The sequence below is a fragment of the Charadrius vociferus genome, unplaced genomic scaffold (genome assembly GCF_000708025.1).
Source record: "Charadrius vociferus isolate BGI_N301 unplaced genomic scaffold, ASM70802v2 scaffold1039, whole genome shotgun sequence".
In the NCBI taxonomy this organism is placed as follows: Eukaryota; Metazoa; Chordata; class Aves; order Charadriiformes; family Charadriidae; genus Charadrius; species Charadrius vociferus.
In genome coordinates, this window is record NW_009650167.1 from 846,282 (window position 1) to 859,787 (window position 13,506).

At 46.8% G+C, this 13,506-nt stretch overlaps 1 protein-coding gene across 1 annotated transcript in view; it reads left to right on the forward strand.

Moving 5' to 3' along the window:
* Positions 1–10,059, forward strand: part of EPS8L2 (EPS8-like 2) — a 68,831-nt gene extending 58,772 nt beyond the window's left edge. Inside the window, exons 16-21 of the mRNA XM_009892452.1 lie at positions 2,370–2,481; positions 3,560–3,667; positions 5,130–5,271; positions 8,188–8,371; positions 9,258–9,390; positions 9,728–10,059. Coding sequence (XP_009890754.1) covers positions 2,370–2,481; positions 3,560–3,667; positions 5,130–5,271; positions 8,188–8,371; positions 9,258–9,390; positions 9,728–9,799 — 751 coding nt within the window. The 3' untranslated portion in view covers positions 9,800–10,059. The remainder of the gene's footprint in view (positions 1–2,369; positions 2,482–3,559; positions 3,668–5,129; positions 5,272–8,187; positions 8,372–9,257; positions 9,391–9,727) is intronic.
* Positions 10,060–13,506: the final 3,447 nt, after the last annotated feature.

Genomic DNA, 13,506 nt, shown 5'->3' on the forward strand with positions numbered 1-13,506 from the left:
AGAATTATGATAACAAATTCTCTTTGATTACATTTTTCTGAGTGAGGTTATGACAAATAAGGAGAACTTAGTTAACATGAGAACATTTAAGTCCATCTTTAGTGACTGGTAGATAACACACGTAAAGAAACATTTTCATCTGTTAGTCTCAGCACAGGCAAACTATAAATAGTAGTATTGAGTCCTGGAATACAAATTAACAGTGTGCCTTTCTACCAAGGTGACCATTTCCCTGAGACACCACCCAGTCTAACTACAGTGTGAGCTCACAGAAGAGTAGATGAGGATGTATTTCCTCCTGGAATAGGTGCTGTACCTTTTTACCTACCTTTCAGACTGTCAACAGCAAGTTTTCCTTATGGATAACATTTAAGAAAAAAAAAAAAAACCAAACATCAAAGTTAGCAGCACTGAAGCAGATGCTAAAATTGAGAATGTGCTTTGATGCCTTCTTCAGTGCAGAGCAGACCTTGGCCAGGCGTGCCCAGATGTTTGCCAAGATCTCAGTCCTGGGATAGACATATTTCCTGCTATGTTCATGCTTTTTTCAGAGTAGTTTGAACTAGTTTTCTAAGCAAGAGACCCTATGTTAACAAAAATCCCCATGCATCAGTATTGTTATTTACACCAGGGCTTTCGGCTGCAAAGAAGTGTCACAAAAGCCCCAAGCAATATTACGATAATCAGCAAAGGTCGCTTGTGTAAAATCTAGGTGCATGCAAAGTACACGTTAGCTTCAAACTCCTCCAGCCGTCATCTTTTTCCTCATGGCTCACTGACCTTCTGGAATGGTACAAAATAAGTAATTTCTACCTAACTCGGCTTTCCTCGCCTTCCCCGCCTTCAGAGCACTGCTGGGTAAGGCCACCACCCCCTTTCTGGACTGGTGGATTCAATCTGCCCCAGAGTCTGCTCCAGTCTCTCCCCACTGCAGACTTCCAACCTATATATCGCACGTGGCTGTAACTAGACCAAGAGTTGTCCCAAATCAAGCCAACACTACAGCCGTAGGCATGACACCAAACCACTGGTTCAGTGGTTTCAACCTTTTTCAGACCACCAAAAACTATCTAAAGAAGACAGTAAAATGAACTGAAACTCTGCATAACAAGTGTGCTTTTCAAAGTCAGGTTTTACAGATGCCTCAGAAGCAGTCCACAAAGAGCCGAGTTTCCACAGATAATAGATTTAAAATCACTGACCAAACCCAAGAACTCGGCAACGGAAAAACATCAGGCTAAAAACCATAGTTGCTGGAAGCGCTGGCTTCACTGAGTTACACCGAACTTGGCATAAACTGGAGGAGAACCTGCCGCCCTGCTGGCATGCCCACTGCGAATACAGCCCCCGGGAGCCTTCTGCGTGGGGTGGCTGTGCAGTTTGCCAGTCATAAGCAGAAAGAGCCACAGGAGGTGCGTTAAAATAGCTCCTACCTGCCCTTACACAGCAAGGCAGGACAGTTTTTCCATGCTGCAAACATTTTTGGAATTAAAAAAATAACACTACACCCATCTTAACTGGAGAAGAAAAAGATGAGATTTGCAGAATTCTCCTAAGCCAGGAAAAAAAAATAAATGAAAAAATAAACCATTACAGTTCCAGTCAAAGGGAATCTTTCATTCCACTTTTCCACAATTTTCCATTTTTGATGATCCACCTTATTTATTCTTTCTCTCCAAGTGAAAAGCCAGTTCAACACTGAAAGCTGTATATTCTTATGTCAGAAATTCCCAAGCAAAATACTTAAAACACATTCCCCTTCCCCCCAAATATATCTTAGAATAGAAACATTCAAACTTACTTTTGCTGAAAACCAGCAGAATTCTGCTTCAGCAGCTCAGCATTCATCACCTGATGAAAAACCACAGACATCCAATCAGTTCTACCTACACTCGGTTTTCAACACACTTTCCCCCAGCACTGCTGCCTGCTTCTCCCCTGCTCTGCAATACGGGGCAGTTGTTTCCACTTATCGGGGTTTCACACTTATTTTTCACAGGAGGTGCAATCAGAGCATTTGTTTGTGCTTTGCCAGTCTCCCCAGCCCTTGCAAGGCAGCAGCTGAGAGGGGAAGAAGTCTTTGCTCCCACCCTGAAAGCAGCAGCTTCACAGTCCCCCAATAAGGTCACTAATGAAACAGCCCTACAGCATTTTCTTTTCCCCCCAAACACAGTGTGTTTCACTAAAATGAGGGGTGAAAATCTTCCTCAAAATAGAGTAGCAAAGAGGCACTGCCCCCTCCTAACACAAACACAATTGTCTCTTTACCTGCGCTGGCACACAGCCTTCACCACTCCTCTTCTGCCAGTGAACCCCTAGTTATTAGATGGGCCTCCATTAAAACTCCTTTTTTTTTTTTTCTGCTTTAGGAATTTTGAGGCACAGGGAATGGCTTTGCCCAAGAGATATGCCAAAATCCGCTACGATTTCACCGCACGAAATGCCAATGAACTCTCAGTGCTGAAGGATGAAATCCTGGAGGTACGTGAACCCGTGCGGGGAAAAGGTGTGCCCTGCGCCCCTTTCCAGGAACGGGAGAGATCTCCAGATACCACCGATGCCAACTCATTTTTGCTTGGTGTTTTCTGAGCAGTAACATGAAGCTTTGCTCAAATCTAAAGCTTTAGGTCTGAGCTGGAGAGGGCTGACTGCATGCATGGGGTCATTTGCTCAGCTGTAACACATCACTCACATCTTAATTAGCTACGAGGAGGAAGGAAAACAAGTCACTGTAGTACACTGCTCACCCACTGGTTCATTATTACCACTACCCCCCTCAAAAGGAATTGTTTTTTATGAAAACATCCTTTTTCATAATCCCTTTACTCTTAGTGTTGGCCGCTGGAGGATGTAGGAGATGACTTGGGCTACACACTAACTGTAACAGACCTGTGACTTGAGCAACAGACTTCTGTTTAAAAATGTAGCTAGAATGAGAAATGTCTGTGGATCTTGCCAGCAAAGCTTACCCATTCGGGGAAGATTACTTAAACAAAAAACTAAATAAAAAAAAAATAATCACAGTTCTGGGTAAAAACAAGCCTGCTGAAAGGAGCAGGGGGACAGGAACAATGGGAAATATCTCAGCAATGGGCGATCTCATTAGCACATCACATCATGGGTACAACGTCATTACAGTATGTGTTATGATGTGACATGTGATCAAGTTATATGACAACACTCCAGCATCTTTGGCAGGAGCCACCCTTGATTATTTTTTTTTAATGCAAAAACACAACACAAACTCAATCACTGGGGGGGAAAAAAAAAAAAAAAGATGCAGAAACAGGCAAATTAAGTAGGAACTATGAGTTCTTCAGCATCCCGGATCTGTTTTCGCCCAGATATGTTCTCCTGTTCATCATTAGGATAAGTTCTGATGCTTTTCAGGAAAGGTTTCAGCCTGAATTGCAAATAAGTGCAACAGATCTGTTTGCCAGCTCCTGGCCTCAGTGATGTTATTCTGACAACTTCAAATTACTGTGCGATTTATTTCCCCTATACACACGCCAGGAATCTGATGTTCTCACTAGCAAATTTATTTTTTTCCCTCTCTCAGGTGTTGGAAGATAATAAGCAGTGGTGGAAGCTGCTCAACCGGAGCGGGCAGGCTGGTTACGTCCCTTATAACATTCTGGATGTGGTGAAACTGGAAGAGCTTGAACAGGTCTGTAGACTGATATTTAACCAGTAGCTGGCTGCAGGGCATAATCAGCCCCTGAAAATAATCTTGTAATTAGACCTCCCTGGATTTCTTAGGATGCTGTGCACAAGTCGGCATGAACAAACCAGGATCCTGGAGATTCCTGAGTCCCCTATGATAAAACTCTCACATTTTGCCACTGTTTACCTTCCCCCCTCCCCAAACGAGGCCCGTCCTTCCCATCCGCGTGGCAGTCTCACGCTTTCCTCCTGCTCCGAGATGCCAAGCACACTGCCTGCTGCCAATGGCACCTGGCAGGCAGCGTTGTGGGACAGGCTGTAGGCGGCAGCCTGCTACAGAGTGAGACCCCAGCTCGGAGGGACGTCTACCCCGAGCCTAGCACTGCCACTTGTCATCCCAACAGAAAAGGTCTCACCTTGCGGTGTCACCAAACAGCTGCTAGCTACAGTGGCTTGAAAGAGTTCCACCTTTCGGCAGCGCCTTCCCCCTCCCCAAACCCACCGACTTCTCAGCCTGTGATTTACCCCCATCCTCTCCTGCGAAACCCTGCTGCTATCAGGGCTGCGCCGTGAACAGGATGAAAGAGCTAACGCAGCCACAAAAGCAAATTTTGCCATGAAAATGCTGAGATTTTTGTTGGGCGTTAAATTAAAAACAGACAGTTCCCTCATGCAGTTCAGTTCAGCAGCGGGAACAAGTTACTGGAGTGGAGGCAGATGGAAATACCACCTCAGTGAATATTAATGAATATTGCTCTCAAGCACCTTGCGCTGTGACAGTGTGGAGCTGGAGAGCTCCAAATGCCCTAAGGAAGCGCGGAACTGCTTCCCCACTTTGGTATTTCACAGCTTGGGCAGAGCATAAAGTGCCCCAGCAGGCCTCTGGATAAAAAACGTCAGTTTAATCAAAACGGGAAAAAACTCTTTCCAGACTGCTCCAGGTGCTTGGCAGCAGTCCCACTTAACATCCAGTTACTAAAGCGGTGATGCTTTAGCTTCAAATGGGATTTCAGTTTATTTTCTCTTCGTATAAAAAAATCCTTTCGCTTCCCTTGCTCTCCAGGGAAGCCCTATAAGCAGTAATTTCTGCACAGTAAAAGGCTAACGGGCCGAGTCACACATCTGAGAGCAGTCACCCACAGCAGTGGTAAACAAGCATGAAACTCCATTTCTCTGTGTGTGGTGAGCATGACATGTTTTCCAGGAGTGTAAATGCCTTCACGCAGTCTTTGGCCTTTGGTTTGGGTTCTGTTCGTTCCCACGAGACCCCAGAAATTAACTTCTTCCGTGCAGCTCCACCTGAGGTCTCATCAGCCTCAGCTGAGCGGCCCCAGATCAGCACAGAGAGCACGTGGCAATTTGTCCCTCCATTTGCTATCGCAGGTGGGAGGCAAAAAGTCTAAGAAAATGAAAAGTGGCAAAAAAAAAAAAATCTTACACTTTTTTTTATTTTTATTATCACCTAGTCTAACCAGAGGTACAAAGGAGACCTGAGTCCCAGGGGATATGGACCATCCAGCCCAACTCACAAGCTACCTGCCAGCTACGCTGGGGATAAATGGGGAAGTGAAATGTTATCGCGCAACTCGCCCCAGGACGCCAAAGAACGTATGTGTCCCACACCGCGCTCCCAGCGTCCGGGCACCTTTTACACCACACATGGCAGCCTCAGGCACCAGAGAGCATGGCACCATGGCTTTGCATTTCGGGATTTAATTGAAAAGTTTCTGTGAGCATATGGTTTTGCTCACTCTCCATCCCCGTGGTTTTCTTTCTTTACTTTTACCACAACGGTCTGACTGCTATTTTTGGTTGCGGTGTGCATGTAACCAGACGTACCCAAGCGCGTTCCCTCTCAAAAGGCTCTGCACGAGGAGTGACTGTGCCTTTTAGTGATAAGCAATAGACCAGCGGTGGTTTTGGAGGAGATGTACAGAGTCGATGCCAGGTAGTACAACAGCCAACAGAGCAACTCCGAGGAGCTCGCTGACTCACGTCACGGGCTCTCGGGCAGCCTGGGACAAGCAGGGCAAAAAGGTGATCACCTTAACCCTCCGTCCAGCTTGACCTTCCTCCTCTTCCTAAGGAGAGAGTTTCCTTTCCCCGCCAACATGTTTAAGCATGTCTAAGCAACTACCCACATTCAGGTCAATCCCTTTCCTTCGCTTCCTTTGCTCTTGTCTCCTGCCACACAGGCAGTGCCCGCCTGGACTGTTCCTTCATGTGGTTTCAGAGAAATCCCAGCCAGCAGATCTGCCAAATATGAGATTCACATCGCTCCCTCGCCCTGCGCACGCTACGTGGGGTCACAGAGCATGAGAAAGACCAGGAGCCCTGCTCACCTCACCCCCTTATCACACCCTGCATACACCTGTAGCAAGCTGTCTCCCCAAGGCTACAACCAGGGTTCACCCCCTGATAGCCACCCTCGACTCCGGCAAGCAGGGGCCCTTTCGGGATGACAGAAAGCCCCATCGTACAAGCATCATGGACATGTATCTGTTAATAACACTGAGTTATTCTCCACAGTATCCGGGAGTTTCATGGAAAAAGTGATAGATGATGTGTCAGTGGAGTTTTACGAGTGCACGGCGCACTCCTGGTTCATGCCGTCTGCCACTTCTGTTTAGCTGCACGGCAAAAGCTGGAGCTCTGAGGACTCGGATCAGCAAATTCCTTATTAGAAGTAGCAGAGAGGACTGAGAAGGAGAGGGAGCAGGGCTACAGCTCAAAACCAAGACTCTAATTGTCGGCACTCACAGAATTGGCCTTCCACATCAGGCGACAGCAAAGAGGCAATGGGAAGACAATAAATGGCAACACAGGGGCACGGAGAAATGGGAACCTTGTTCTCAGAAACAGATAGTCAGGCCTCCCTCACCTCTGCTGTCTCATGCGGTTGGGTTTTTTTCCCCTCCCCGCTGCGAAATTCACAGCGCAATTTCCTTATTTCAATAGCCCAAAGGGAACTATGTAACTCAAAAACAGGAAGATGACAAACTAAAGCAAAAACACAACAGCAGATATCAGGGAACAGGGACCCTGTCCCTTGTCACCACTTGACAGCACCGGTGGGAGCAAAGACGCTGCCGGATCAGGTTTTACATCCTTGAGCAAACTTCTGCTAGTTGGTGTCGCAGGGTTTTATGTCCTTTGAATGAGGTGTGACGAACAGGATGGGTTAGCAACACGAGAAACAAGATCCATCCCCATATAAATTTGTATATGAGATAGGTGAAAATGTATGTCCTTACCAGCACCTGTCTGCAGACAGCAATCGCACAGAAGGAATGTGTTCTTATCAAAACGTTCCCCTATTATTTTGCCGGATATGACAGCCTTTTTCCCCAATAAGTGCTTTTGACCAAGAATTTTCCAGGCAGATTGATGGGTAGACTAGCTCCTGTTGGCTAAAAGCAAATGCCTCTGCAGAGGTGAGCTCTCCTCTTCCACACCAGACCAATCTCTACTCGGTTAAACGTGGACTGGGGAATCTGTGCTTTTTAAATGAGACAGCTCTTCTGCTGGTATGTACCGTGACAGAGAATACACTGTCGTCTAGAAATTAAACAGCTGTATCAATGCTGGTCAACATCAGAACCAGAGCATTCCTTTCTCCCAGGAACAGCAGCAGTTGTTCCAAGACTCTCCGATTAGCCTAATGGACATTGCTAAAGAAACGAGGCCAAACTCTCAGACATGCAGTGCTTGTACCAAACCGCGCCCTTGTCCTGGGGGACAGTCACACTGAGAATCATAGAGTCACAGATTCACAGAATGGTTTGGGTTGGAAGAGACCTTAAAGCTCATCCAGTCCCACCCCCCTGCCCTGGGCAGGGCCACCTCCCCCCAGCCCAGGTTGCTCCAAGCCCCGTCCAACCTGGCCTTGAACACCTCCAGGGATGGGGCAGCCACAGCTTCTCGGGGCAACCTGCCCCAGGGGATCACCACTCTCAAAGTGAAAAACGTCTTCCTAATATCTAATATAAATCTACCTTCTTCCAGTTTGAGAAACTCTTCAGCAGCTTTTTAGATTCAGTGATTGCTGTGTGGACAAGGAGCATTTGGCTGTTATTTTATGATTCCTCCTCTCCATCATTCTGGAGAAGGACTGCAGGAATTGAGGTTTCTCCCAAAGAGAAAGCAAGGTTTCAAAAGCTGAAGGAAGTAAAGAATACTGGCTTGGGAGGAAAGGGGAGATTTCCTCAGCCTGCTCCAGCAGTCTGCCAGCCTCCAAAACTGTGGCAAGTCTGCCTTTACATATTTGCTCTTGATGGAAGTTTGAAGTTGAAGTGAGCAACATCATTGCTCACTCTATTGCTCTCACAAAGTACTTCAGCTTGTTCTTTAGAACTCAAATACAAAAGTAAGCACTTTCCTTTGATGTATTTACAAAGTTAATAAAAACGCTGAGACACATTCTGATCTTCCTTACAATTTCCCCATAAACACATTAATTTAATAGGATTTGTGACTGAAGACTTGATTTCATTCCATTCTCTACCTTGTGCCTTGTTTCCCCAGAACTTATTCATCAAATGGATGAGCTGAATGACGAGTTGCTGAAGATGATCACAAACAATAAAATCCAGCCTCCCCACAGGAATTTCAAAGTGGAAAAGCCTCAGGAAGTTTCTGTGCCCCTCACCTTTGAATCCAGCACTGAAGAAGTGAAAGCTTGGCTGGAGGCAAAGTCATTCAGCAAAGAGTAAGATCTGCTTTACTACCATAGGAAATGCTGGTTCTTCGTTAAAAAAGGAGTGGGGGAGGCAGCCTGCAAAATCTCAACTGGGTTACAAGTCACTCGTATTTATTTACAGAGCCTGTGTTGCAAATTAGATTTCAATCATGGTAGATCCAGGCTATATAACCAGAGCCCAAACTTACTCCCTTTCTTTCTTATACACTCAAATAAACCTTGTCTTACAGTGCAGCAAAAGACCTAACGAGTAGCTGCAAATAAAGGAATGGTCTTGCTTATTCACACAACTCACAGCCAAACGCTGCACAACATCTTACCGCTGGTGCTTGTCTGGCCCCAGTTAGCCAGTTCAGAGTGCTGAACTTGGAGAAAAATAACTAATTAACTAACTAAACCCATGGTCTGAAAGGCAAATTCCAGATGAGTGCCTGTCTCTGGAGAAACGGTCCTAAAGTATCTCTGAGGAAGAGCCAGACCCTCAGCCGGGACCAGCAGACCTTGCCAGCCACCAGGGAAGGCCCAAAAAGCTGCACGTGGTCAAGAGTTAAGAGTTACAACCCCCACTCTTGCACAGCCAGCTAGGAGGAGCTCCAGGATTGCTCCCCACGTGCCACGCAACTGGAGTGAAATCACTGCAATACCCACAGAGCCGGGTACGCACTGGATGCCAGGGCGACGCTGGCTTCGCCCCCTCCTCTCCACTTGCTGTCATCCCCGCCAAGAGCTTGGGTTACCCAACAGCTGCCACCTTGGCACAGCCCCAGGGCCTTGTGAGATGGCCCTGGGGCAGGGGCTGCACATCGGCTGCTCCTAGCCCTTTTATCTCCAACTCTTCGCCTTTGGCAAGAGGCCACGCGTAGCACAATCATCTCCTCGCTTTGTGTCTTCCCAGGACAGTGGAACACCTTGGCATCCTTACTGGAGCTCAGCTCTTCTCCCTCAACAGAGAAGAGCTGAAGAAAGTGTGTGGTGATGAGGGAAACCGAGTATACAGTAAAATCACAGTGGAGAAAAACCAACTGGAGGTAAGTAGCTACCTGCACGACTCTTAACTGAACGGGTGTCTGTACCAGCAGTGTCAGATATCCCATTAAATAGATATTTAAGAAACACAATTTAAAAAAAAATAACAAAACACCCAAGCCAAAAAACACACCACCTAAAAATACCGAGAAGTCTTTTAAGGAAAAAGTCCCCAAATCTGTAAGGCAGATCACCCTGTCTCCTCCAGTGAATCTGCCTGCTTACCGGTATCACTCATCCCTTTGAAACTAGCTCTACTTTTACAGAATTAGTTAAATATTGTAATTCAACTACAGCTTGAAGTTCAAATTCAAACTTTCTCTTTTGTTTCCATTCTAGAAAAGCAGAGGGGAGTCAGAGCTCGAAGAAATCATGAAGCGTCGCCAGGAAAGGATTGATTCCGCTAATTAAAATCTCTCTGCTTTATTTCAGCTATTAGTCATAGTAGTACAGAAAAAGGGAATGAAAGCAATGATCCCCAGTCCAGACAAGAGACAGCAGTGCTCCACACTTGGCGGTCTAATTGCCATCAAAGTGACAATTTCTTGAACACTGTTGATAAGGGTAGACAATAAGACCGTGTCCTATTGGGAAAGGTGTTTTAATATTGCATGAAGTATTTTTTTTTATAACTATATATTTTATACTGAAATTTTATGTGCATGCCATCAGAGCAGATCAGAATTCACACGTGTCTGAATGTATGACAACGGCTGGATTCAAGCAAAAAAGATGCCGCAAAGCTTTTCTCAAAGGGCTGTACCTGCTCCCACCCCCCTCGCCAGCGTGGCTCGGGAAGAGAGGGCACGGCACACAGCACAGAACAAGCCAGCCTGAATGTTTATAGAGTCTGGACCACGGAAATAAGTCTTTTCCCCCACTTTTTATTTCCTTCTCTGTGGCAGATATCCCCTGCAGTCCACTAGCAAAGGCCCTGTGACAACTCACTGGTCCTTCTTCTGTCCCCCCCATGCCCCCTCGTCGGATGGACGAGGCTAGGATTGCAACACACATTAGCTAAGACTGGCTGTTGCCTTAAATCCATGTAACAGTGAGTGCTGCCTTTGAACAGTGGAAATGGGCTTTCATTGCGTAATAACGAGCAGGAGCCGAGTGACAACTGAAGTGATTTGAATCTGCAAATAGGTGAGCTCAGCCTGATCATCCCTGCTTACGCAGAGGCTGGGGCTCAGGGCGGCTGTGCAGCCCGTCACCTTGGCACCGATCCCGGATCGGAAAGTTGCAGTATTGCCAAAGCCGGGCCTCAAATAAGGAGACAATAAGCCCCTACCCATTTGCTCCCAACCCAGTCACACCCAAAGCCCTTCCCAGGATGTTCGCCACACGTCCCCACCTTCACTTTTTCATTGCAGAGAGTAATCTGAAATGCTTCCTAAATGTCTAAGATGCAAAAGCACACTTGGAAAGGCTGTTTTAATACAAAATAAATGGCCACAAGAAAAAAAAAAAAGTAATCTAATTTAGTAGAGGCTGTTGTTCTTCACTTCCTGTTTTTCTTAATAATTTATGTGCATATGCATATATCTATCTAGTGAAGTACCTCCCTCGCTCTTACAATCTATAAATAGGGATGAGGAAAAAAATCTCTTTCCCAAAAAAAACTTTCCCTAGAGACATAATTAAGTGATTACGCATCAATAATTTACCGAAAGTTTTAAAAGCTCCAGCACGCATGTAGTAGATTCCCTGTCCACAGCAAGTTTGGCACACACTGTATTTATATCTATATTTTACTTACAGACCAACTTGATAAGAATGCAGTAAAGCAAACACATCTACAGGAACTGCTCACAGACTGGGAAGACTTTTTCTCTCTCATTCACACACCTTAACTTTGGTTGAGTGGGAATTCAGGCCCAGGCGCCACAAAGATTTACACATGTGCCTTCCTTTACGTGCTGGGAAAGCACGTTAAAACCTCCTTGAAAGGGTAAGCACGTGCCTAAGTCTTTGCACAACTGGGGCCTGTCCTTCCGTATTGAATGGAAAAACCTGTACAGCTGTAAAGCAGTGGCTGGGGAACACGTGTCTAAATCCGAGAATACTGACGCACCTCGCAATTTTGGCTTTGTTCTTCCAAAAAAATGTTTCTAATGGATGATATATTTTCTTAATCTTGAAATAGGACATTGTAAGCACCAGCAGAATTCGGGTACAGGCAGGGAACTTTCAGAGGAGGATCAAGTTTTTAGTCACAACCCTGCTGGCTTGCCACAGCGGCTGAAGTTAGCAAAGGGTACTCACCTTGTCAGGGAGGGATGAAGAGGACAATCCTCCTGAGAAGCCCTGGCTCTGGATTAGGGTGGGGATGGGAAGCAGGTGTGAACGCTGGCAAACCATCGGTGTTTGAAGCACAGGAGGCTAAACACTTTCTAAAATGAAGATAAAAACAAATAGTGAGCTAGGAAACACACCACCTTTCTTGTCTTTGGGTATAAAGGAAAACAAATGACACAGATTTATCATTACTTGGGATAGTAATAGAAGCATACACGACAGTTCTGTAAAGCCGGGAGCCATGGGAGCATTTCGTAAAATAAATATATCCGTAGACCTTATTGCAGAAGTCACTTTTAAAGATTTCCATATGACTGAGCTGTGCATCTGTTATATTTGTACCGCCTGCAGATAATGGTATCATGTACTGTACATTAATGTAATTGAACAAAGGATAAAATGATATAACCAAGCACTGTATAAGATTTATTAAAATAGTTAAGTTATACTTATAACTCCATCTCTGTCTCTTTCACTTGGATATAAATGAAAGCAATGGGACACAAAAACCGTAGGTAAGGGCTGCTTTCCACAACGACTTGTCACTCTGGGTCGAAGACACACACCAGAGTATCCAAAACTGCATGTTTCTTTTTGTTTCTGGGGTACTGCCCTTCAGAAGGAAGGATGTTATGGCTTTGATAATCATTCATGTCTGAAAATAGGTGTAGGTGAAAATGCCACATATGATAGTAATCAAATGCTAGGAAAGCTACCAGCTGAATCCAAACAATCTCCTTTCTCATCATCTTGGAGAACAAATCTCTCTTACCTCTGGAACATACAACTGAGGCAACACACCAGCATTTACATGCACAGATACTGTTCAAGACTACATTGTGCAGTGGCAAGCTAAAAACACCCAATCCTGGCAAATACCAGCTAACACAGGGCCGAGAACAAAGGGAAGGGAGGGGATATGCAAGGGGACTCTCTTACTCCTTGGCAAAGGGCTCTGGAAACATTAAGAACATGTTTCCTACACAGTCATGGAATTCAAACATGACTTAAACATAACATCTTGTCTTTGGGTTGGACAAAGCATGAGAAGGTTGTACAAAAGCATATTCTTATATATCAGGAGGGGAAATTACTGAGTCGGCTCCCACAACTGAGACAGTACAAGACAAAACGAGGGGAACTGCAGGATTCAGAGAGCCAAGCGACAGATTCTGCAGCATTTCCAGCCCAGTCCCGTTCCCTGTTTCAGAAGGGCAACCACGTTAACAGGATCGCCTTCCCTAGAGCTGAAACGAAGCACAGGCGAACAAACAGCCATGGGCGCCTTGCTGGGTGCAGGGCTCTCTCCGGCAGGGCAGGGCAGGACACGCTGCAGCCCCGGCTGCGTGGGGCCTGGCCATGGCAGCGAGAGAGGAAACGCACCACTCGCCTCCTGCAACGGGTTAAGGCAGGCGCGGCACAGCTCGGCTGCGAGCCTTTCCTCAAGGCTGCCAAACGGGGCGAAGGCCTCACCCTCACCAACCCTCCCGCCGCCATCTTATGTCACTGGCGGAGCCCTCTCCCGGAAAGGCCCCGCAGGGAGGGACGGAGGGAGGGACGTCCGAGAGGCGGCTCGGACGCCATACCCGGCCGCGGGGAGGCCCCACGGGAGCTCCCGGGGAGAAGGAAGACCCCCTCGGCCCCAGCCCACCCGGCGAGCGGCTCCCCCGAGGGCCGCGGCGCCCCCCCCCCCCCCCCCGCCACAAACACAGTGGCAGCTCTGGGGTACGAGGGTGCTCGTGTGTCCGCAGCGGGTCTCACCGCAGCCTCCCAGTGCCCACTGCCTCGCTGGCAGCGGGCGGTACCCCCTGCCCCCCCCG